At 54.8% G+C, this 24,645-nt stretch overlaps 9 protein-coding genes across 9 annotated transcripts; 5 read left to right on the forward strand and 4 right to left on the reverse strand.

Moving 5' to 3' along the window:
- On the reverse strand, positions 1–813 carry BZA05DRAFT_383699 (uncharacterized protein). Its single transcript, XM_051482242.1, has one exon. It carries the CDS (start codon positions 778–780, stop codon positions 310–312), a length of 471 nt encoding a protein of 156 aa, XP_051344814.1. The 5' UTR covers positions 781–813; the 3' UTR covers positions 1–309.
- Positions 814–1,671: 858 nt separating this feature from the next.
- On the reverse strand, positions 1,672–2,435 carry BZA05DRAFT_24210 (uncharacterized protein). Its single transcript, XM_051479926.1, has 2 exons — positions 2,161–2,435; positions 1,672–2,033 (listed from the first exon to the last, which is right to left on the reverse strand). The coding sequence occupies exons 1-2, from the start codon at positions 2,204–2,206 to the stop codon at positions 1,783–1,785; spliced, it is 297 nt and encodes a 98-aa protein (XP_051344815.1). The 5' UTR covers positions 2,207–2,435; the 3' UTR covers positions 1,672–1,782.
- A 1,351-nt stretch (positions 2,436–3,786) lies between these two features.
- On the forward strand, positions 3,787–4,566 carry BZA05DRAFT_24207 (uncharacterized protein). Its single transcript, XM_051479925.1, has one exon. The coding sequence runs from the start codon at positions 3,939–3,941 to the stop codon at positions 4,455–4,457; it is 519 nt and encodes a 172-aa protein (XP_051344816.1). The 5' UTR covers positions 3,787–3,938; the 3' UTR covers positions 4,458–4,566.
- Positions 4,567–5,930: 1,364 nt separating this feature from the next.
- On the reverse strand, positions 5,931–7,174 carry BZA05DRAFT_24241 (uncharacterized protein). Its single transcript, XM_051479931.1, has 2 exons — positions 6,542–7,174; positions 5,931–6,482 (listed from the first exon to the last, which is right to left on the reverse strand). The coding sequence occupies exons 1-2, from the start codon at positions 7,080–7,082 to the stop codon at positions 6,163–6,165; spliced, it is 861 nt and encodes a 286-aa protein (XP_051344817.1). The 5' UTR covers positions 7,083–7,174; the 3' UTR covers positions 5,931–6,162.
- A 1,362-nt stretch (positions 7,175–8,536) lies between these two features.
- On the forward strand, positions 8,537–10,422 carry BZA05DRAFT_383708 (acyl-CoA N-acyltransferase). Its single transcript, XM_051482243.1, has 3 exons — positions 8,537–9,325; positions 9,396–9,938; positions 9,998–10,422. The coding sequence occupies exons 1-3, from the start codon at positions 8,895–8,897 to the stop codon at positions 10,113–10,115; spliced, it is 1,092 nt and encodes a 363-aa protein (XP_051344818.1). The 5' UTR covers positions 8,537–8,894; the 3' UTR covers positions 10,116–10,422.
- A 790-nt stretch (positions 10,423–11,212) lies between these two features.
- On the reverse strand, positions 11,213–12,219 carry BZA05DRAFT_383709 (RmlC-like cupin domain-containing protein). Its single transcript, XM_051482244.1, has one exon. It carries the CDS (start codon positions 11,947–11,949, stop codon positions 11,407–11,409), a length of 543 nt encoding a protein of 180 aa, XP_051344819.1. The 5' UTR covers positions 11,950–12,219; the 3' UTR covers positions 11,213–11,406.
- Positions 12,220–14,060, forward strand: BZA05DRAFT_383710 (major facilitator superfamily domain-containing protein). Its single transcript, XM_051482245.1, has 2 exons — positions 12,220–13,111; positions 13,171–14,060. Exons 1-2 carry the CDS (start codon positions 12,317–12,319, stop codon positions 13,960–13,962), a joined length of 1,587 nt encoding a protein of 528 aa, XP_051344820.1. The 5' UTR covers positions 12,220–12,316; the 3' UTR covers positions 13,963–14,060.
- A 5,040-nt stretch (positions 14,061–19,100) lies between these two features.
- On the forward strand, positions 19,101–19,445 carry BZA05DRAFT_383715 (uncharacterized protein). Its single transcript, XM_051482246.1, has one exon. The coding sequence runs from the start codon at positions 19,163–19,165 to the stop codon at positions 19,403–19,405; it is 243 nt and encodes an 80-aa protein (XP_051344821.1). The 5' UTR covers positions 19,101–19,162; the 3' UTR covers positions 19,406–19,445.
- A 1,452-nt stretch (positions 19,446–20,897) lies between these two features.
- Positions 20,898–21,608, forward strand: BZA05DRAFT_440802 (uncharacterized protein; the record flags this gene model as incomplete). Its single annotated transcript, XM_051486627.1, has 1 exon — positions 20,898–21,608. One exon carries the CDS (start codon positions 20,898–20,900, stop codon positions 21,606–21,608), a length of 711 nt encoding a protein of 236 aa, XP_051344822.1.
- Between the last annotated feature and the right edge of the window lie 3,037 nt (positions 21,609–24,645).

Below are 24,645 nucleotides of genomic sequence, written 5' to 3' on the forward strand. Positions count from 1 at the left end.
GGGGGGAGGGGGGGGGGCGCCGCTGACGAGTCGGAGAAAACCCCTGGGACACCAACTCGCATGCGAACCCACGAGCGGATCTGCATCATCGACGTGGAGTAGTTTGAAGAAGTTTGCAGCCCAGCAATTGGTTTCCGCCGAGATCCTTGCGAGACGAAACATTCCACTCCTTCGTTGTTGTCGTCGTCTTTGTTGTTGTAGTTGGTGGTGGTGGTGTTGTTGGTGTTATTGACTTGTTGTCAGACAATCCCCCCTCCCCCAATGGATACCAATATGCCCTCGATGTTTCCTCGGCCGCTACTCGCTCGCTCATCGCTCACTCCCATCCTTCGTCCAGGCCACATATCCAGCGGCCAGCGGCCAGGATGGCGATTCGTCTGGTTGGTGGTCGGAGGTCGGTGGGTCGGGCACCCGCCTTTCCTTTCCTTTCCATTCCATCTCTCGCCAGGAACCCCCTCGCCCCCAGGGCCCACATACGTGAACGAAGGAGATTCGTCCGAACGGTTCGTGTGCTGCTCGGGAGGCTCCTGCAGGAAGGCTGAGGTGTACGTTGCCGATGCGGTCTAGCTGGGGCAGTGGATTGTGACAGCTGGTAATTAGGTAGGGTATATTTGTGTCCATCGGTCCATGATTCGTCGAGCGCCGTTGGCAGTGCAGGACACGAGAGGAAGGGAAGGGAGCTAGAGTACATACGAAACAAAAGAGAGGTTCTGACGAATTAGATGGGTGCATGCTATGCCCTCGCCGCCATGCTCGCCATGCGAAATAGATACCGTACATACTTGGTAAGTAAGAAGTAAAGTATGTAGGATGTGTGTATGTGTGTATGATACCTACAATAGATATGCGCTCGCAGAGTCGCAGCAAGCAGAAAAAAAGAACGAATGCATGGACGACGAATGACGCAGCCCGTTCCTGGGAACGAACCGTGCCTCGGCTGATGCGGTCACCACCTAGTGGGGCGCTACACTGCGTAATCTAGGGTAGGTTCCCGCATAAAAGCGTCTAGGAAATGCACGCAGATGGAACTGAACCTGAACCTGCCTCACGACGCATTTGCCTTTCCGGGTCCGATACAGCAGAACCCGGACTTAGCGTTGCCGTCGGGAGCAGAGCGCGAGAGAGAAGCTGGGCTAGAGTAGGTACCTATGATATGACCGAGAAGATCGACAGGAGTGTGTGTAGATACTAGAGATCCCCCACATGCATGGCGGTGGGTGGGTGGCGTAGAAATTAGAGTATCTCTACTATGACAACGGCCTTCCCCCCCTCCGCTTTCCAGTCCAAGTGGAGTGGAATTGTCCCGAGAGAGAAAAACAAATTTGCACGTCTCTTGCCTAGCTATTACCGTGTTCGCCAGCGGGCGGGTTCCCCACGATACCCAGATTCACATGTAACTGCACCGAAGGGACCACAATTTGAAGCGGAAGCCGACAGCAGACTAACGAGAAGAAGCCGACCAATTGAAGGACGGCGTAGAGAAAAGAAAAAGGATAGAGTGAGCCGTTCCGTAGAAAAAAAACAAAGTGTAGAAATAAAGGAAAAAGCAGGAAAACGATAAGTATCTAGACCCACACGACCTCCTGTCCAGTACATACCAGAACCGCCACCACAAGTCCTCAGCAACCGACTGCTGCACGTGTGGCTGCATGCCCTTGCATACTAGGTATGATATGTAGTCGTTCACAGCCGTGGACGTAACCGGTAATCCGCAAAGCCGTAGTCGGAACGCGTGCGAGACCCTCTCACATCCGAACGGTCCAACGGAAAAGCAACCGTGGTCTAAATGCTCAGGGCTTCGTATGCTTTCTTTGCTGCCCGTTCCTTGGCATTTTCCTCGGCTCTGTAGACGTATGCCGTCTCGAAGTCGCGGCCACCGACGTTCACGATGCACGAGTACAAGCACTGTGTGGCGGTCGGTGCCGTACGTCCACCCGCCAGACCGGGGGGGTATGGGTCCAATGCGATGTTGCCGCCGTTGTGCTCGAATACTTCATACACGGGTGCTGATAACCACTGGGTGGTGCATACGACTGGGAAGGACGTGTCAGAAAGGATGCCAATTTGCCAAACTCAGGCCCAGATTCAATCCGTAATGCATGGCGGATACATAACGCAGTTCGGCTGATGATGGAGATTGTACAACGTGGAGAAACAAACCTTGTAGCAGCGACTGCCAATAGGTCCCAGTGTGTGAAACGGGCATTTCTGAGTTCGCTCTGATACTGCCAACAGCTTCTTGCTAGCCCTGAGAAGGTAGTAGGACAAATTCCAATAAGCATCTCCCTTTATCAATACCACCTAGAGCCTTGGGTTCGGAGACGTCTTGCGACTGGAACTGGTCGCTAAGGTTGAATGCCTGCCGACAATCCGCCTGAGCTGGGTGCCGAGCCTGGTAAATGATGGACAGTGGCCGCGACGCGCACTGGGTGGACAGAAGAGAAGGGAACGCCAATCACATCTCAAAAGCCCCCCCCTCCCCCTCCGAGGATAGCCAGCCGGTCCAGACTCCCCGGAAACGATAGAACGAGGGGGGCAAAGAGAGGCTGCAGCTGCAATAATTGGAAAACCCGACTTGCACCTTTAGTTCTGTCGTAGTTCCCGGAAGAAGATATCCCGCATGATCAGTTGCCGGAATCCTTGATTGGGAAAGATGAAGATACGATGTGGCCCGCTCAATGGAAAGATAACAGCTGTAGCGCAGAGTTGAGGGGATCCCGAGAAGCCCACGACCTTTCGGACCGAACACTGAACAGTAGGACTGCAAAACTGACCGCAGACCTCAAGATACCCTCGTATTCAGACTCTGGGCTCCGAGCGTAGACCAAGCCGGGACGGGGTGTTTAGGATCGCAACTGCATGTCCAAACATGTTTCGATTGGATATTGCACCATTTCCAGCCAATTGTAGAATCAATGGTGCGAATATCCTTGTGTCCCGATAACAGCGTTCACAGGAGCGTTCCAGAAAGAATCCACGGCTCATACTGCAACACGTAACGGACAAGGGAACAGCGATGCTGCAGTCATTCCTCAGAAAACCTGCGCTGTCAGGACAAGACAGCAGTTGCACCCCGGCCACTGTGGTACATCATCGCGCATAGTCCCCACAGCAGTAGTGAAACTTAATGCTGCAGCGTAGTATCGCCGTATCCGACGACGACAATAGATAGACGATGGGAAGCCATGCTGTGCTGTGACGGAGTACCGGGGCAAGATTTCCGTATCGATATATCATACGTGATATGCCGATTGTGGGCGTTCTCTGCCTGTGAGGTTGACGATCCGATTCCGACGGCCGTCTCTGCCGCCCCACAGCCTCGCCGACAGCCTGGATTTGAATCATATCGGCTATGTTAGGCCTGCAATAACCAACTCCAGGTGAAGAAGCGAGCACGAGAAGTGTATGGAATCCGATCCAGTGACAGCCAGAGAATCGCTACGATCGCCCGTTAGTGCTGACTTATCGAAACCAGCAATATACCTATCAGAGAACTGGATCAAGTGGGGAAAAAAAGAGTTACCTACAAATTGTTTCATGAAGACCGCGTCTAGCTTGCATGCGTCACTGCACGCTATCTTGGTAGGCTGATAGATCGACGAGTGAAGGTGGACAACGCAGAACTGCCCTACCATCGTGCATCGCCGGGAGAGTTGCAAACGGAAGTGAGACAACCAAAGGGCGCATGCGGCCTGGTCCCGTGGTGTGATGGATAACTACTTCCCTGTGGTCTGCAGGACTGCAATTCGAAAGGAAAGCAGCAGCAGCATGCACGTAACCGGTACATATGTACGACTAATGTAAGGACGAAGCATTGCAGGTGCTGCCTAGAGGAATTTCGAGGCCGAGACGGAGGTTTGAAGTCTTTGTCGAGCGGGGTAAGAATTCCCATGTACATACTTGCAACCCGCGGATCGGGACACAATCTCTTCGAGTGAATGTTCGGATTTGGAGAGCCGGTTCGGCGTTTTCCTTCCGGTCCGTACAGCCGAGCCTTCATACGGTGCAGGCGTGGTGCTTTCTTTTTTGCCATTGATAGCGGTTTGCACAGCGGGGCAAGTATAGGTACCCCTCTTCAACAACGAAGACAGACTCACGACCTCAGCTGCCTGCGCGGGAGGGGGGGATATCGAAAGCACCCACGCATCTGTATGCGCGTGGTTGCGCGAAGAAAAAAAAACACCTTTGCCCTTACCTCTTGGTTGCGCCACTACCATTCAGCAAGTCGACAGGCAATATTAGCCGTGCTAATGATGATGGTGGTGGTGGTGGTGGTGTTGGTGTTGGTGTTGGTGTTGAACACGGACTTCTGCACTATACCCAGTGCCATCCCGAATAGGTCATCGCAGGCGCCAGAGCAGTTCACGACAACAGCATGTGCTGAAGAGTTGTCCAAGCGTCAGCAGCTCTTCATCAGAACATGTTGCGGTGGGCAGAAGATCATTCCACAAATCTGAGAATCGAATGGATGAGGAGAGGCGAGAACATCAAGTCCGTGCGCGGTGACCCAGACCCCAGTATGGACTTATCTGGTATGCTAAGAAGGAAGGGTTGCTGTGCTGCGGTTGTGAGGAATTTGTCGTTTCCCCTTTAGAGGAAGGTCCAATCGCGGTTGTGAAGTTCGTCGTTGCTGCTAGCAGGATCTGTATTGGGGCCCGGGGGGTTCAACAGGCCAATGAGGGCGATGGGACCAGTTGGCAGACAGGACATGACTTCGTTGAATATTCGTAAAAGTATGAGAGCTCCTCAATGTGCAACAGGTAGAATTACTCCAGACCCAACGGGAAAATTGGTGCCAAACACGCTTCCTCGCGAAGAGTTCCCTTCAAAACTCGCCCTTCGAATCGATGAATCTGAATTTCGCCCTTGCTCGAAAGACTTTGCGCGCGGATGGATATATGCACGAATGTATGGGATCTTGACCAAGGGTTTTCTGCAGTTGTCACCCGAGATGGAGACGTCTCGTATGTACGTATGTACAAGGAGGAAACGGATACTCGTCCAGTAGTATGTTGACCATGGCGGATGTTTCGTACCGACGCTGACCGAAGCCGTACACACAAAACTCGGTCCATCGTCGACCAAACCGTGCCGCAAATATCTCCAGGCGGCGACTACCACACGAGGTAGCGAATCGAAAGATCTGAGAATCTGAAGGGATGGGTGGATGTTAAACGGTCATATTCTTAAAGGGATACCGGAAGTCCAAACAAAAGGCGATCTGCAGTAAGCTGGTGTGGAGACGGATGCAACAATTCGAGATTCCAGGGCCATAGGGCCCTTAAAGAAAACACCGGAGTGGCATGGAGGGTGAGGTCCTATGGCGAGGCCCAGAGCCCAGAGCCCAGAGCCCAGAGCCCAGAGCCCAGAGCCCAGAGCCCAGAGCCCAGAGCCCAGAGCCCAGAGCCCAGAGCCCAGAGCCCAGAGCCCAGAGCCCAGAGCCCAGAGCCCAGAGCCCAGAGATGGCAAGGCCTACCATCAGGAAAAAAAAAGAAAAAGAAACAGTATCCAAAGCCCGGTCCCGAGCCCTGGGTGTGCAGATAGGCTTAGATGGCATGAGCAGAAGGCTGGCTCGATACGCAGATCGTCGAACGAACCTGCGACCGAAATTAGGTCCAGAAGTTATCCCACAAAGTCGGAACGGATGTTTGGGCTGGAGGTTTCCCGGGTGCACCACTCCGGAGTAGGACCGCCGTGAGAGACCTTGGAGGGGTGGGAATTCGCGGCGTCCTGGTGGGGGGTTAAACTATTCATCTACCCCGCACCGTCGGACACAAGGAGTATGTAGGTACATACATCGCAACATGATGGGTGCTTCACCAGTCGGAGGTAGTTTCGAAACGAAATAGGCCCCGCCCCAACAGTGTTCGGCGTAGGGGAGCATTCGTGGTCGGCGGCGGCGAAAGCCTATCCGTATTATACACACCCCCTTCAAAACATGGTGGCTGCACCAGCCTCTTTATTCACAGCCAGCTGCCACGGCAGTCAACCAGACTACGATAGCACCGAATGAATATCCATCCGCTAACTCTGCTATTACTGACACGCGGCGGCGGCAGTTCGTCGATCACCAAAGCGGACTGCCGGCAGGGCCGACAGCTCCAGGTCCACGGTAGAGGGAAAGCTCCCTCAATACATCGTCTCGATGACCCTCCATCTCCATTACCGGCACGCCATCGCATCGTGCTGGCTTCCCTTTCGAACGAGTGTCATCCGGACCACACACAGGCTGATTCGCACCGACTGCCAGCTGTTCCTGAGGATGTGTTGCCGGAAGCCCTTTGGCGTGGTTGCAAAACACGTGTCACGACCGCCAGCTTCAGGCGAGCGGATCTCACGACGGAGGGGGTGAGGGGAACAACGCAACTCTAGCGCAGAGAAATACAAGAAACCGTGGGGATATTCGTCGGTGTGCGGGGTGGTCGAAGGCCGAGATTTCTGGGTGGTTGGAAACGTCGTGAAGGCGCTGTTCTGGCGGTGAGCTGCTCAATGACGTACGGGTTTCAGTACGCAAGTCCTGATGCGGCCTAGAGGACCGTACGCTGTGTGTTCGAGATTGCTCCAGACTTATCATAGCAACTGAGCCCCACGTCTCGACTCCACTCTAGAGCTTCTCTTTTTTTCCTCTTCCGCTGGCGAACCACGCTTCCACTCGCTTTTCCCCTCACGAAGGAGTGGGTGGGTGTGTCATGGCATGGCGCGGCTACGGTTGCTCTTCGTGTCAGCAAACAGACCCCGGCAAGGTGAGGAATCATGTACGTGCTTTTGGTGTATGTAGATGGATAGATTACATACTTGGGTACTTTCCTGGTTATCTGGACCCTGAGTTTCGTTTGTAGGTGGGGTGGTGATCGAGAGGGGTATGTAGGTGCTAGGCAGGTAGGTCTCGTGCTGATGCCAAGGTTCTGCGGTTCCTGAGGGTCGGGTCTGCCGCACCCCTCCAACTGGCTGCTCTGCTGGGGCCTGCTGCGTTGGATATTCCTGGATGTTCGTCCGTTCTTTGGATTGGCAGTCGAAGCGTTGGAATGCCAGATGCAGTATCTTCGTACATGTCCCGGTACGATGTGGGTTGCACTGTGCATCCGGTGCGATAGTTAGTTAATGCGTCGAACGGACAGATGTGCCACAGTGCGCCCCGCGGTCGTTGGATTTCCGCGCGCTCAGCTCGTGAACGACGAAAAATCGGATATCTCGATGGGGGCGGGCCTGTGAGGGAGAGCCGAGGACATCAACTCTGTCATCGTGCGCATAGCGTGCATGTACCTATCACACCTGGGTCCTGTATACCGCCTTCGATGCCCGGCTTGAAGAGATTTCGCGATAAGAACGGAGAATGTAGGAATGAAGTATGTACGTACAGGCCTCCCCACCAGGCAAAGTTAAAGTGGACGTCCACTCAGCGGACATCGGAGTCTACTAGAGTATATTGCACGGGATTTGCGTGATGACACCACCACCACAACCACCAGCATGACGTGATGGTGCAGCGGAGGGGGAGTCCATGTACTGCTTGTAGTATGTAAGTACATATGTCCATACTCGAAGACTTGAGGGTGAAATTGCTGATATTCCACTTACATACAATAGATATTGAGAGACCCGAGGGCGGAACCGCGGATAATCCACTTACAATGGATAGTGAGAGACCCAAAAACAGGTGAGGAACAAAAACGTGATCAATTGAGCTAGAATTCTCGGTCGATGATCATGGTGATGGTGATGTACAAGGTGAGTGTCTGATGATGACCGACCAACGGACAGGAAGAACAGAAATAGTCGCAACAGCAATAATTCAACGTCCAACGACCGCATCGGGCCTGCATCTACTCTAGTCCCACCAGGTCTCAACAAGGTCTCCTCTCTCCGGTGCTCACCGATGACGCCAAGCCGCCTTTTCCTTTGCGCCCTCAATAGGTAACCACTGGCCCACGGCCCTCAACCTCTCGGCCAACGTTACGTATCCGAACACGATTCATCCGGTGTACGTACGAGGTCTAAATTCTGCTGCTGTCTGCCAGCGATACCGGTACATACTATACCTACTCTATAGCCAAGTATGCCTTACCGTACCTTCTACCTATCGTTGGCCCCGAGTCACGCCACGCCGACAACGATGCCCGTCCGGACTTGGACCGGTGCCTCGGGATTTGCCACAACGAATGGTGACTATGCCGGGCCAACTGCCTAGCACTCTGTTTCCGGTCGGCCACTGGCCATGGGATTTGTCCCCGTCGTGCAGATGGCCATAGGCACTTACTTTTGTACATACATATCAACCCGGCGAATGAATCATTAGCCATTGCGATGGAGATGCAGCCAGAACTGCAATTCAAGCTCATCATGATGGGCCCCTCAAAAGCGAGATGAGTCGCCATGGATACGGTAAGGGTGAGTGCTCGGTCAACTGACTGGCCACCGATCTGAAACCTTTCCAGATGCGCAAAGATGGAGCCTATCAACGTCCAAACTTCGAGACACGTTTGTTTCCCGGTACGTACTTATGCTTATTGGAAGGCAAAAAACTCAAAATAAGAATAAATCTTTCGCCAAATAAATTGGGATCCGTCATTTGAACATTTTGAAAACCCATAGTTACTCTAGAGGTCTGTAGAAGATGGAAGGGTTCGGCTATGTACCCTCCCCACAAATCTCTGTCCCTGCCGCCTAGCTGATGTGCATTATCACTTCATGCGACACGTTCAGCGCTCGCATTAAATTTTCCAATCCTTCCAAGGCCGTCCAGCTGTCACGTGACACAAACGGATGGTCCCCTCCTCGGTTCTGGATCCTTACCGTTCTCTTATTCGGTAGATACTCAATTCCCCTGCGCACGTCGTCGTCAGCGATCAACACGCAGTCCACTCGGGGGAGATATTCGCTCCACGTCCTACACGATGGCCCTTAACACGCTCTTTCTCTCGGACAGCAGCCAAATCTCGACGGTGTCGCCGGTTCCCAACATCACGGGCAGGACCTTTTTTTCGCACCTACACCCGCCGACGCGCCAGAACTACAGCAAATGGACCGTGAACCTCAGCTCGTCGTTCGCGAGTCCGCCCTCGCTCACTACCGACATGCTCACCATCACCGACGCGATGACGTCGGACGGCGCCCCGCACCCGGACCCGGTGTTTGTCCTGTACGCGACGCTGAACTGGTACTTCCACCTGCCGACGCCGACGAACCCGCCGGCGATCCCGGGCGCGCCGCGGAAGGAGTGGTCAGTGAACCTCGACCGCGTCGGGCTGTTCGCACGCGAGGAAGCCCTGGCCGCCGCCGAGCAGGCGGGCTTGATCCTGCTGTTTGATAGCTCCATTCCCGACGGGTCGCTGCTACCCCCGCGCCGTCAAGCGCGCCTTCTGGCAGATCTCGTATCCGTTCATGAAGTTACCCAGCCCCGTTGTATACACCATCTCGGCGTTTGGCGTGCGCCACCCGATACGCCCGCGTCCCGCGCGCCTCCTGTATAGACGCCACGTGCCGAGCTTGAACGCGGTGCTGACGTTCCGGCTTGCGCGGCTAGACGATGCCCCCCTGGTCAACAAGTGGATGAATACCCCGCGTGTATCGGCCTTCTGGGGCGAGTCCGGGCCGATCGCGAAAACGGCGGATTTCTTAAGGCAGAATCTGGAGAAACGGCATTCGTTCCCCGTGATTGGGAGCTGGGAGGAAGTCGTCGTCAGGGATGGACGGGTGATGGAGGGTGGTGTCGAGGAGCCATTCGGATACTTCGAGATCTATTGGGTAAAAGAGGATCGCCTGGGCCAGCTCTGCGAAGCACAGGACTGGGAGAGGGGGTTACACGTGCTTGTCGGAGAGCAGAAGTTCCGGGGCGCGCAGAGGGTCAGGGGATGGCTGGGGGGGCTCTGCCATTACTGCTTCTGCGACGATCCGAGGACGATGAGGCTAAGCTTGGAACCGCGAGTCGACAATGCCAGGTGAGTCTTCCGGATGACGCGATATGTGCGGGTGGATAACTGACACACTTTCGATGTAGATTTATCGGCTATCTCCAGCAAGAAGGTTTCGCCAAGGAGAGGGAGGTGACTTTTCCGCACAAGCAGTCGGCATTGATGAGGTTGACTCGCGAGGCATGGGACGGACCTTCTGCCTGAGCTGTGCGCGCCGGGAGTTTGTTGATAACCTAGTACATAGAAGGGTACTACCATTTGCTTGCCTACTTGGCGGCGTTTTTGGTGCATTGACGAAAAGCGGAAGTTGTTACCCTATTTGCTTGAACCCGTCGGAAGGAAGTAGCCATCGGTGAATACTTGTGCTCAAGGACTTTAATTTTCCTCTCTGATTGCTTCTTCGCTTGATTCTTCGCTTGTTTGCTTGTTGCTTCTTTGTGATGGTCGGGAACCCGAATCACGTCCACTTTCTGTCAATTCACATTGTAACGATGAATTACCACGCCATTCCGTGAAACCGTGTGATCTCACCCGCGCTCAACCGAGCCATTGAATCTGTACATTAAGTTTCTATGAACCAGCGAGTGCCGTTTACAGACTTCTTTGGGCAACACCTGTTGTCCCAGAACCAGAACTCCGGTCGAATCTCGACAGGAGAAGACACCGGCGTCTGGAACCGGCCTCTACACGCCATTCACGAGTAGCCAATAAACTTTGACTTTTACCTTCCTACTCCAAGTCTCCAACGATGAGAGTACTAGTAACGTTGCAATTGCCGAGCTAGAACAGCAACGTAGCAACAGTAGCTGTCGGATTACCGTATGTGGCGGGGATGTGTAAGCACCGCTTCTCACTCGGTAATTTCTATTTTCAAACCGGATACGAATGCGAATCCGTCTCGATTCAATGGTTTCTCGGGGTCGGTGCGGACGATGCAGCAAGCGAGGTACCTGCTATATCCGAGTGGGAGCTCGGGGAGTGGGAAGGAAGGCACCCGAAGAGGAGGTTGAGGAAGTTGAGGAACTACCTAGGGTCGCTTCCGTTGTTCCTCCCCCACTCCCTCCTTCTTGGCTTCTCCTGATCAAGAGGCAGGGGGCGAGACGGGGTAAACATGGAAGGGAATCTGTCTCTTTCCAGTATCATTTCCTGGGTGCACTCTACGAGTACTTGTGTCGCTGGGGACAGGCCAGGGCGGAGGGTAGGGGAAGCCACATCGGGCTGCTACTTGACGAAAGTTGGATTGAACAGTGGACACGGAAACGGAGTGTGAGTGTGTATATTGCCATGATCTAGATAGGTCACATGCGATGAATGAGTAAACCAAACATCTCAAATCGATGGAGAAGCGGGGATAGCTATTTGAAGAGTATGTAGCAAAACTGATATCAGGGCAGTGGCTTTCAAGTTTCGCGTCCCATTTCACTCACGCTCAGCATCAGTAGCAACGATGTCACACCGACTAAGGACTTCGGAGAGAGAAGATTGCCAATCGCGTCTATTCCCCGCGGTTTCCCTCCTTCAGAAAGTGTCTCCACTCCGCCGCCTTCTCCTCCCCGACCAGCCCAACAAGCCTACTCCAAACCAGAAACTCATGATCCCTCAGGTCGAATCCGGGCACGACCACCTCGCTGATCAACAGCCCCTCACCGTCACCGCCATCTTCCAACGGCTCAAGCGCGGAAGACTTCCACACGCCGCCCTCAACGACCCACATGATCTTCTCTCCCTTCTCGACATCGGGGCCGACCACATACTCCTCTACGCGGCCGTCCTCATGGATCAGCCGATACCTGCCTCTGCCGCGATGGTGCAGGTGGTACGTGAGCGCCTTGTTGCGGTGGAAGTGACCGATCGGCGACGCGGGCGTGAGAAGGTAGTGGATGCTCGTGGAAGCCAGACGGACCGTGTCGTCCGGGTTGGCCGGGTTCGGGAACGGGTTGGGCACTGTCCGCGGGTTCTCGTGTATGCGGCGGAAGAAGCCGCCTTCGGGGTGCGGCGCGAGGGAGAGCTGTGTGGCTAGCTGGGAGTCGGACGACATGTTGGCGGGGTATGTAGGTGCGGCGACGGTGTCGGATGTTCGGAATGGCTGGGAATATCCGGGAACTAGGTAGCTGTCATGGTGATATGTGAAGCTTGTCCTGGTGACACAAGCTTACGACGCCATTGCATGGTTACGCAGGGATACCGGTACGGTATCGAGTAGCCGTGGTACATACGTAACACTGGGGCCGCTGGGGATGCTGTGTTGATGGCGAAGCGAGGAAAATAAGACGGCGGAGGCGGATATCCGGAAGACCGGCTCGGTCTCTCTCTCTTCTTCTTCTCTTTATCTGAGTTGCCGTGGCGGTCGTTGATATAGTTTTCGGCCAGTGTTGTACCTACTAAAGTATAGACTACCATGCTTGATGATGTCCGCTTCACCCCAATCAAAAAAATCACTCCTACACTCGCGGCAACGATCGCGATCCCGATCGATATCGCCTTCGCCATCCTCTCCTTCGGACCTCAACTATACCACCGCGTCATCCAATGAACTCGCCCAAGTCCCCATCCCAGCTCCAGCGAGCTGGCTCACCCTCCCGCACAAACGCCAACTCTTCGTCCTCGCGCTCTGTCGACTGAGCGAGCCCCTCACCAATACCTCACTGCTAAGCTACCTCTACTTCCTGATCGAGTCCTTCCACTCGCCGGGCACGGCGCCTCCATCCGCGGCGACCATCGCGCGTCGCGCCGGAATCCTCGCCTCCTCATTCGCGCTTTCGCAATGTCTCACGGGGATGGTATGGGGACGGCTATCAGACCACATCGGACGCAAGCCATGTGTTCTCCTCGGGCTGCTCGGCAGCGCGCTCTCGATCCTCGGCTTTGGCTTCTCGGAGACGTTTGAGAGCGCTCTGATGTTCCGCGTGCTGGCCGGCTGTCTGAACGGGAATGTGGGCGTGCTGAGGACTATGCTGAGCGAGACCATACGCGAGAAGAGGCATCAGAGCCGTGCGTTCCTCATCATGCCTATGTGCTTCAACGTAGGCATCATCCTTGGCCCCGCGTTGGGCGGCGTCCTCGCTGATCCGGCGAGCTCGTGGCCGGAGGTCTTTGGGAATTGGGAGTGGTGCCACAGGCATAGGTGGGCGCTGCCGAATGTGGTCAGCGCCATGTTCTTGATGGGGAGCTTTATTGCGGGACTGATGTTCCTGGACGAGGTACATATTCCAAGTACCATCCGTATGATCGGAGCGGAACGAGAGCTAATGGATACCAGACGCTGGAAAGCAAGAAGCATCGCAGCCTCAGTCGCGACGTACAATCCTTCCTATCGCGTCAATTCCATCGTCTACGCGGGGATCAAACAGATGAGACCTCGCCCCTCATCGCCAAGCCAGCCACACCACCGCCGCCGTCCCCACCGCGCAAAATCCTGACTCCCAACATAATCAAGACGTTATTTTCGTTTATGCTCCTGCCGCTGCACAACAGCACGTTCATGAACCTGTACCCACTGTTACTCTCAGCGCCGCACGGCACACCTCTGCACGGCGGGCTCTCGCTCTCTGCGCAGTCCGTAGGCCTCGCGCTATCGATCCTCGGCGCCGTCGGAATCGCCTTCCAGCTCCTCCTGTACCCGCCGCTGCAAGCACACTTTGGCCTCCTCCGCTCGTTCCAGCTCGGCTGCTGCCTCTTCCCGGTAGCATACATGCTCACCCCGTTCCTGTCGTTCCTCAGCCCGGGCTCTACGGTCATGTGGGCCGGCATCATGGGGATCCTCGGGATGCAAGTAGCCGCGCGAACGTTTGCGCTCCCTGGCAGCGTGATATTGCTGACCAATAGTGTCGAGGAGGAGGGCGTGCTCGGCACTGTCCACGGCATCGGAAGCAGCCTGGCGAGTGCCGGGAGAGCCGTAGGGCCTGTGATGGGCGCGTGGCTGTTTGCCGTCGGACTCGAGGGCAGTGGCGGGATGGGCATCGGCGGCGTATTTTGGGGGCTAGCGACAGTCGCTGCTACTGGTGCCGTGTGGGGGCTGAGGCTGAAGGAGGGGAGGGGGTTGGGCGTGTAGATTTCACAGTTCGATCTAGAGGACACCGACAAAGACATTCATAGAGTAGAGTAGAGTAGAGTAACCGAAACAAAACATACCAGTACCAAAGTACGGGCTTGAAACACTCCACGCCTAATCGTCCGTAATGTGGAAATTTGAAACCAGCAATGCTGCATGTATGTATGTACCGGATGAAAAATCACATTCCAAGCTTTGCACCGTGCCCGATACCCAACTCCCATCAGCTGCTTTGTCTGTCCGTCTATCTGCTCTGTTGTAATATCTCACTCGATACTCAGTCATCGTGGAAAGACACGGGCCTTCGCCCCTTTCCTACACTTGTGGCTATGTACAGCCCCCCTTCTCTAGACATAATACACACACACACTGTAATTCATCCATTCAGTCGCTATTCACAGTTCACAACATGCTCCGCGCGCTCGATTCCGAGTGACCTACTATGTCTATGTCCATGTCCAGCCACGTCTCAAGCTCTCACTCGCCGCGCCACTTCATTTCAATAACAGCCACAGCCACAGCGAGAAAAGAAAGAAAAAATGCCTGGCATGGACTCCGCATGGAATACATCCATTCTCCATTCTCTCATCTCTCTTCTCTCGTCTCCCGTTTAGGCCCTGGGGGAGGGGTGGTCCAGCCTCACTTCAGCGTGGCTGCGCGGGCTGACTCGTGAGGCGCAGCACGGCGCTTCCCATAACTGCACTCCACATGTCTGCAATACCTTCCTGAAAAACCTGAAAAACCTGAAAAACCTGCAATACCTGCAATATCTGTCGTCACGAGTCACGATGAGATCCGGGATCTGGGATTTGAGTACGAGGTAGGTAGGTATGAGGTAGGTATGCACGAATGACTACACAACTGACTACCTACACGACCGACTACGGTGCAGGTGCAGGTACACGGGTACATACCGTACCTACTTCATACCTACGCACGCAGACACGCAGGCATGCAGAACCCGGGAATCGGAGCCTGGCCAGCACATTCGCACAGCCCGCTTTAGAAGAGAGTAGAGGTGTGGGCGCTGGGCTTCTGGGCTTCTGGGACGGGGAGGTGAGCACGATTTCAGGGACGGACTGGGAGTAGTGGTGGGGGCTGTAGGTTCTCAGGTCTCGTCGGGTATACCTATACCGTATAGGTATGCCGCAATCGGCTCTACAAGAGATTTTGAGAAGCGCGTGAACCAACGACTGCGCACTCATTCTTCTCCGCTGTGCTTCTGCGGCAACTGTGACGCACTATCGCCCTTTGCTGTCGTCGCGATAAACTAAGCGCTTGCTCAGCGTTACTGTGGGTAGCTAAAGATCGTCTCGCCTCGCCTGGAAGACTGTAATATACTGCAGTACATAGTAACCGCTTTCATCGTGAATACTTACCTAGGACGCAGGTCGAAGTGGTGCCTTCATTCGCCCTGGTCTGCTGAGTCCAGGATATCCCAACGAGCAGAGTAGGCAAATCGAAAGGAGTGGGAGAAAACGTGAATCTACACTTTACTGCGTCTGCCACCAACTAGAACGCGGGGCTCGGAAGGATATGTCATATGTGGTTGAGGGCCAAGAAAGCCGAAGAAGCGTCGATGTCTACGCAGGAGGGAAGGCTACAATGAGCGCTGCTATCATAGTTAACCAATCATCCCCAGGCCACGGTCCAGCGGGGGTTCTGTGCGCCTTCTCGCTGGTTGCTTTAGGAACAGGTCCTTGTGTCATTCGATACCGCGTCCCGACCATGAGCACGTTCTCGTATGGCGGGGGGGACGTCGTCTCAACTTTACTTTTCGGATCGCCCTCCCTTACATGTACCACGAACCATAGGTCTATAGCTAATCGTCAGTTCATCCAATCCACCATACAATCCTCCTCTCCCTCCCTGCCTAGAGCTGGAAGGGAGCTGGGCGTGGAGTTCGCGGAGTTGTCTCGCCCGTCTCGCCAGTCTCGGTATTCCGACGAACGATCTGTTCCGTCCACCTGTAGCTGAACATCCAGCTTCGCTTAGGTACTTGCAATGTATCCAAAGTACGATACCAGTAGGCCGTCTACGAGCGTCCGGAGATAGGTAGCCACGATTTGCGTTCGAGGCCCGTTGAAGCTCGGGCTTCGCTCTTACCACCGGGGTACCACCAAGTTCGGCGGGAAGGCTTAAGTAGTGGGTGGGTGGAGTGGAAGCGGTGAGGGTGTCGTAGGGTATATTCGAAGAGCAGCGGTGCCGCACGCGGGGACGCAGGACAGGACCGGACTGCTGTCTTGGTGAAGATGTGTCGGCGAAGGCTCGGATAGTGAAATCGCTTGCTTGCTGTGGGAGTAGCCATTATCATTGCATACCTGTGTCATTGTCATCGCCAATGCCATTGTTGTTGCCGCAGGTAGTAGAAATGAAATTCCATGGAACTTAGAACGCTACCGATTCTGAAACCACCACGGTTCCAAGAATAGCCACCAGGAGCCAAGCTGCCAAAGAGGCTCGCAAATTGCAATCACATGTGTCTTAGTTTCTGGTACCTGTGTAGTGTGAATGGCAAGTGGCAGTCACCAGGAGCTTAAACTTGTCAATGTGTCATGCACTGCACTGCCACCTTACAGTAGATTGTAGGATACCGAGTGGCGCATCATGACTCACCGTGACCCCAATGATCGGACCGATTCCGGCAATTCATGCAACCCAACCAAGTAGTCACCACTCAGCCGCAAGCAAGCCACCCTTCCAACATTCAACTTCCAACTTTCCATTCGCTCCATCCCACTTAAGCCTCCAAGTTCCTCAAGTTCAACTTTCAAGTTAAACCCAGCTCGAGCTCGGGAAAGCTCGGATCTGATCGGGGGCGCAGGGATGGCTCGTTCATTCGTATGTAAGCTTACATTATGCTCGCCGCCGCCGCTTGTTTGGTTGCTTACTGGAAGCGACGAGATGGAAGCAGGATGGAAGCAAGACGGAAGATGGAAGGATTTTTAAGCTGGTTTTATTTATGCTCGTCACGTCATGAAAGAAGAAAGTAGGTGCGTAGAGTAATTTTTGTTTCGTGCTCGGGAATTAGGAGGAGGGAGATGTATCTAGAGTAGCTGTCTAGAGTATCTAGAGTACCTACGGTAGATCCAGAGTGAGCCCATCCCCCACCGTTGGGGCCCAGAGGGGAGAAGGGGGGGGTGGTACGCCTGGTCACCAGCCTGGTACATAAGTCAACTTGGTATGGTGGAGGGGGGAGCGTTTGAAAGCCTCCCGAAGAGGATTTTTGTTTTAAAAACATTAAACCCTGAAAGCTCGCCCAAGAAAAACAAAAGTTCGAAGTGGCGTCTACATACATAAAGGGAAGAGGACGAGCTGGCAGTAACTACGGCAGCATGTATGATGTTGTATGTGTGTGTATGTAGGCTGAGATGGCCGGCCGGGCAGCCAGCGATACGTGGCATTGTTTGCGGGAAGATCGAGGAAAGTTCTGGGTTGAGATTTCGAGGTGGCAGACAGGCCTGGCAGGCCAGGCCAGGAATGAAACGAGACGGAGGGCGGGACAGCGAGCGGTTGGTTGGGTGGTCCCTTGATCTCACCCACCCACCCTCATCGATCGACGTCCACGCCGAGAGTGTTTTTTTAAAAAATCAATTGATTTTTTCTTCTTTCTTTCTTTCGCTGCGATGTTTATTCATCATCTACTATCATAGATTGAGGATAAATGATAGATAAATACGGCAGAGGAGAGTGTTTGCCGAGGAGCTGCATTGCGAGCGCGAGAATCCATCCATTCCCATAGGCACAGCACTGTGCAGGTGTTTGGTGGGCACCGAGTCTGTAGAGTATGTAGCGTACTGTACAGACATACAAAATAGAGTACGAGCCCACTACACAGCGCAAATGGTCTGGCCGCACCGTCCGTCCGCACCGTGTGTCGGTCGGTTCGGCCGTGAAGGGTGTGCTGCATGTACCTGCATCGTCCCAAGCTATTTTTTCTTCGTCAGGCAGGCAAGGCAGGCAAGTAGAGCAAAGCAGAGCAAAGCAGAGCAGAGCAAGGCGAGCGGCAACACGGAGCGAGAGCGAGAGCTGGGAGCTGTCACAGCTCGTGAGAGGCTGGGAGCTGCTTGCTTGCGAACGGGTCGTTGGGTGGATGTGCGATGTCTTGCTTGTCTGGCTGCTGGACAAACCACAACACATGTTACATGTATGTACGGCATGAGGACGAGCGAGCGAGCGAGCAGCGCGCCAGACGAACACCTGCGTGCGCTGGTAGGAGCGAGGGCGAACGAGAAGAAAGAAAGAAAGAGAAAAAAAACGCGGGTTTTAGTTATGTACCCCACAGTCGCGGGTGATTGGGCCAGCAAAGAAAGGAATCCCGTTCTAGGAGGGGGGGGGTGGAGGGGGCATAGGGATTCAGCCCTCTTTTTTTGGCGCGGCGAGACAGACTCCAGAGCGGTTGTTCTTCTTCCCTGCCTGGCCTGCTGCACCCGGCGAACAACGTTTCGGTCGAGCCCTCCTCATCCTCGTCCCCGGCCGTCCCCTCCCTCTGAGGTGGCTTGCTACTCTTTTTCTTTTTTCTTTCTTTCGGTGTCGCTGGTTTTGGGGGCCATCACGGAGTTTTCTGCGCGGTTACCTCACCCTGCGGCTGCTGCAGTGGCGTCGTGGGAGATGCGTGCGGTGTAGACTAGGTCGAGTCTCAAGGCCACTCTAAAAAGTCGGGTAGGCAGAGAGCGGCCAGCTAGGAGAAGTGGTTATGTAGGAGAGGTGTCAAAGGTGCATCGAAGAGCACGAGCACATCGGCAGCAGCACGTATGTAGGGAATGATTTGAGCGAGGCGCGATTAGTCGCTGGTGATTGGCGGATTAGTGGGCGATTGCGTTCGAGTTCGGGGGGGAGAGGAGGCTCGCTGACCGGTGAGAGGTGGGTTCCTGACGGCGATGATGGTGATGATGATGGTGATGATGCTGCTGATGCTGGCTGGCCACCGCAAGGAGCTCTAGAGCAGCTATGACTCTCTCCTCTGCTCTACTTGGATCTGGAGGGAAACGGAGAGTCGGCAGTGAATTGAATTGGAAGGGGTGCGGTCAAGCGAGCCTTCCGCCTGCCATCAGGTTCCTTTCCTTTTTGTCGGTGCTGGATTCTTCTTCTCCGCAGACCGGGCAAGGCAAGGCAGGGTGGGTAAGGCAAGGCAGGGTGGGTAACTGAGGTCCTATGTCTCTCTCGCTGTCTGTGTCTGTCGGTCAATGTCTGTCGGTCCATGTCTCGCTGTCGGTCGGTCGGGCTATGTCTCTTGCTGACGGTCGGTCCATGCCACTCACTGTCGGTCCATCTCTCTCTCGCTATTGGTACGCCCATCGGCCCGCCTGTCCATTCGTCTGCCCACCTGTCCACCTGTCCGCCTGTCTGCCTGTCCGTCCTTCTCGCTCCGTCTCTCTCTCTTTCTCTCCGTCTCTCTCTTCTCTCCGTCTCTCTCCCTCTCTCCCTCTCTCGCTGTGTCTGAGTGTCACTGCAGATCCTGGCTCTCGTTGTGCCGACGGGTGTCGAACCGCAAACTGAAGAACCAACCCCTGCCCGCATGAGTACATATTTGTAGACGGGCATGGAGGTTAATTGGCAGTTAATTTATTCACGAACACCGGAGATGCCGCAGAAAAAACCCGTGAGAGCGCCCGAGCCAGCGAGCCAGCGAGCGAGCGAGAGGCACTGGCCCACAGAACGCACCAAGACAAGCCGCCCGCCCGTCTCGTCTCGTCTGATGCTGCCACTCATCCATCGTGACCGTACTCGCCCGACCACGTACATGCTCACTTACTCACTTGAATACCTTCTCACTTACCCATTCACTTGGTTGCAATGTGCCTTTGCTGCGCCAATCGTCGCTTTGCCTCTTTGGCGAGGCGGCGTGAACGGTACATGCTGTACGCACGGCCTCATGTACTCTAAAAACCGCGCTGCATCGCAGAGTAAGTATCAGCACCACTGCAGAAATCCCACTTACTAAGCCCACCACCCTGTGCGGCTAGTCTCATGCTCCCCCGAGTTGCTTGCCCTGCCAAACCACGAACCCCCCCTCCCCACCACCACCACACGAACGAACTACCACAATTCCCACGACGGCTACCACCTGACACTTCGACTTTCCCTCCACCCCGTCCCACTTCTCTTCTACCAGAACAACTTCTCCGACAACCAACCCTCTTCAACTTCTACTCCGTCACCAACCACGAACTTCTTCAACTTCCTGAACTTCCTCAACTTGCTCAACTTGCTCAGCTTCCTTGACTTCTCACTCTGATATTCCGCCTCCTCCTCCTCCTCCTACTTCTCCTCCTCCGTGCATCCTTACCGCACCCAAATATCTTGACCCCCCTCCTCCGAAACAGCGACAACGAACCCGAATTCCATCCAACTACCTAGAATTCATAGCGTCACTCTCGGCCATCTCATCCTCTCCGTTGTCAAGCAAAAAAAAGGGTGAGTTTGAACCCACCCAGCGCTGAACAACCCCCCTCCTCCCTCCCCCCCAGTGCTGCAGTCCTACCGCATCCACCTCACCTCACCCCACCCATTCCCAACGCACCCACACACTCACTCCCACTCACCCACACACCCTTCCCCTCCAAACAACCCATTACTGAACCTTTTTCTCTCCCACTGCAGCTCCTGCTTCGACTACAAGTAACACCGATCTGCCCTCCTTCGTCTCTCGACACACATTAGCATCCCGCGCATCTACCCGTCCCTCGATCTCATCAACCGAACACCCGATCAACTTCTCCTGAAACCGTACCTGCCGACGGTTACTCAACCTCGACACACGTTGTCACCACACGCACACCACTCTTCCCCAAGGGATGAGAATAGAGCCGCAACAGCTACAGCAGATACAGCAGATACAACATCAGATACAGCAGCAGCAGAAGCAGCAGCAGAAACGACAAGAACAAATTCACACCACCACCCCTACTCGAGTACCAACACACAACGACACGATGCACAATCCTCCCGCGAAACGCAAGGTCGTCTACATCCCCCAGGACAACCTGAGGGAGTTCCATAAGCATTTGCAGAGCAGAACGCCGAATACCGAATTCCGTTTCCGTCCCTCTGTCAGCAACAGCTCCCTTTTGGGACGTCGTTCGAATACGAACAAGGATCAGCTTGCGGCGTCTACTTCTGGCTCGCTCATTCCTACCAACTGGAACTTTGTGGATCTCGTCACTCCTGAGCCGCCGACGCCCCACGAGCACCGAGCCGACTCGGGCTACATTTCCGGCCCGACCACCAACTCGTCGAGCACCACCAGTGGTTCCCCGGGCGTTTACGCCAAGGCCCACCCCCACGCGTCCCATCCCGTCCGTGGAGCCATGCCGGCCACCACCTTCCCCGCCAATGTCGCCGAGTACAAGGCGGCCATGGAGCAGTCGGCGGAGCAGATCTTCCTGCACAAGTACGTGAGCAAGGAGTTCACGTACGATTCGCGCAAGGCTCGCGAACAACTGAAGCCGGTCCTGCGCCGCGCCCTGGACAGGAAGGAAGACCGACCGATGGTCGACAAGTTCTTCTTGCACGTCAACTTTAAGAAGGGTACCATTCGGGGCGAGCACCGTCGCCAGCGCCTGCACAAGAAGCCCGGCCAGCGAAGAGTCGACCTCCTCCAGGCGACTTACGAGAGCAGCGACTATTTCTCGAGGAACGAATGAGCGTTGTCGCCTGTCTCCCAACCATTTTCTTTGGGTTTTCCTTTTGTATGGGTCTCCTTTGGGCTTGGTCATATCTTGGTGCAATGTTTCGGTCGGTGGAGTTTTGTTTCCTGGTGTTGGGATCTTTCTTCCTTTTCTTCTTCTTTTTTTCCTTCTTTTTTTTCTTTTTTTCATACTTCTTTTCTTAATAATTGCTATTTCTGTACCAAACTTTGTTTTCTTTGCTTTTGGGTTTTCTTACCACCGGTTGTTTCCTTCATGGGTTCGCCAACCCTACTTGTCCTTGCCATTGGGATTCCGACACATCTTCTCTACCGTCTTCTCTTTGTGATATCACTCTTTCGGGTTACGGCTTCTTCTCCTTCATCTTGTTGGGTTATCTGCTTTGGGATACGGATCATGTACTGTTTTGGAAGGCGTATCACGATGTTTTCAGCTCCTGGCGTCTTGTGTATATGCTGGTAGGAGGCTCTTTGGTTTGTGGAGGAAGGCGTTCGGTCTGCACTGGGTTGTGTTTGGATCACTGGAGTTCATGTCTTTTTGTTTGTCGATCGGTTGGGAAGGGGAGGGACGAGGTGGAACATACTATGCATCATGAGGATTTTTCTTTTGTGGTTTTGTGGGGATTTGTTTGTAGGGGGGGTTTGGGATTACCATGTTCACTGGTTGGTGAGGTGGTTGTACAGAGCTGATATTGCGGGGGGATAACGGGTACATATTACATACAAACAATAAGACGGAGTCTGATCGATCAAGATGAATGGATGGAACCGGGTGGATGTGGTGGTCGTGCTTCAAAGTTCAAACAAGGACTTGAGAGTTTGAGCCTACGTGAATGGACTCTTCGAAGAAGAAGAAGAAGAAGAAGAAGAAGAAGAAAGAACAGCGGGGTAGACTCTAGAGTAGAGTAAAATAGAGTACACTCCGAAGTGACTCCGTGCAATGCACCAAAAATACCGGTACTGGTACTGGTACTGGTACTGCTCGAGCACGCACTGCACTGCTCAGCACTGCTCGTATGAAGGTCCTCTCGACTCGACGCGGAGAATAGAAGAGAAGTGAAGTGATCGGGGAGCGAGACTTGCGAGCCGAAGCTCAACTAAAGCTGAAGCTGAAGTGTGAGCTCGCACAAAGCTCAAACTTCGCAGCTGTAGAGTTGCCGGCGCACTGCGGGTGGCCGAGTCGGCGACGACGATGTAACAAGCCGTCCACCGAGGTCCACCCTCGACCGTCCATCCACCACCGCCGCCCAACCCTACCCCGCCCCGTCTCCGACATACTTTTCGCCAGACGAGCAACGAGCAGTCTACACAGCCGTCCATCGAGCATTTATAGTTACAGTTAATCCTACAGTCCTCCTCCTCCCACCGCCCATCGAGTACCTAGACGGAACTTCCCGCCCCCCCATGACGTCACCTCTCCCACCCTACCACCCTCCACCGCGCCCACCACACAACTCGTCGCCGCGGCGGCGCGCGTGGGGGCCGGGATGTGCGTGTGGGTGTCGATGGATGGATGTCGCGACTCGCTCAGGGGCGTGGCGTGGCGCGACATGGTGCGTTGTGGTGTGCTCGGTACTCTGGCTAGCAGGGGTGCGTGGGTGGGCGATGGGTTTTGGTGCGTGTGTGGGTATGGGTGTGGGTGGGCACTGGGGGTGGGTGGGTGCGGAGCCGCAGCCTGGGGCAGCCTTGTAAGGCTTGTGAAGACTTGGATAGACTTGGCAGCCGTGGTGGCAGCCGAGGTGTGGGGTGTGGTGTGGGTGTCGAGGGGGGAAACGGGCGTTGAGGGGGAAGTGGGGGAGCGGGCCGTCGGGGGAAACAGGAGGGCAGGACAGGAGGGTCCGGGAGGGCACGGGGGATGGCGTTTGCTCTGCTATGCTATCCCACCTATGCTACCTATGCTACCGGTTTGCCATGTACCCGCCAGTAGCGGGGAGAGGGGGTCACGGGTAAAATCGTCCGTGTGCACTGTTTGGATGCGGAGCGATGCATACGGCCCATCGTGGACATGCTTCGACAGGCTGGGGCGTGCTTGGGCATGGTCGGACATGCGCGGACATGCAGGTGACGGCTTTGGGCGACGATCGTACATATCATGGGGTACTGCCTGTGGTTTTCTGTAGGTAAGTATGGGGTGGGTGCGGTGGGTGCTAGGTGGAGAGCGAGCGAGCTTGAAGCTCAGTTCAGATTTGCTCTGCTGAGTTCGGTTCGGCTCTGCGCTGCGCTACTCTGCTGTGCTCTGCTGGGCGCTGCGGGCTCATCGTGTGGCCATCGTGTGCGGGGCCATCGTGTGCGGGGCCATCGTGTGTGCATCGTGTGGCCATCCCATCCTCGTAGCTCATCCATCTCTGGGGATGAGCTCCCAGCTCCCACTCGCACTCGCACTTCCGACGATGCCGTCGCCGCCGCAGCAGGTAAATGTGAGGAAACTACGGGATGTAGGTACACATTTTGTTTCCGGGCTTTCCTTGAAGTTGAGACTATATACTCTACCTACTCTACTCTACTTTACCTGTGTACTCGTACATACTCTACTTACCTACGCACTGTATCTACAGTGTATCTACAGTACAATATACAGTGTAGGGATAGCATGGGCAAAAGAGCCGGATCGGACCGAGGCTTCCCATCCCCCTCCCCCTTCCCCTCCCCCCCCGCTCCCTTCAATTATTTCTTGTCCTTCCATTTCCCATTCGAATTTTTCCCTACACCCACACCTACTCGGGAGTCGGTCCCCCCATCCCCCACCCCCAGTCCCCCAGTCCCCAATGCTTCCCCAAGTTTCCCCCCGCATTCTTCCTTTCCCCGGCCCAGCCAGCCCCGGTCCCAGCCCAGCCAGCCCCGGTCCCAGCCCCAGCCCAGGTTAACTACCTAGGTATGTGGGCAGGTACATAGGGCGCTAGGAACGGGTTTTGTTCGTTTCGGGTCTTCGGCGGATGTATTCAGGTATATAGAGTATATATTCCTAACATAGAGTAGTGGGTGGACGGGGTGGACGGGGAGGATGGGACTAATTTATCCGGGAAGTATTCTAGAAG

This window comes from Tricharina praecox (genome assembly GCF_024521635.1).
Source record: "Tricharina praecox strain CBS 144465 chromosome Unknown BZA05scaffold_1, whole genome shotgun sequence".
NCBI lineage: Eukaryota > Fungi > Ascomycota > Pezizomycetes > Pezizales > Pyronemataceae > Tricharina > Tricharina praecox.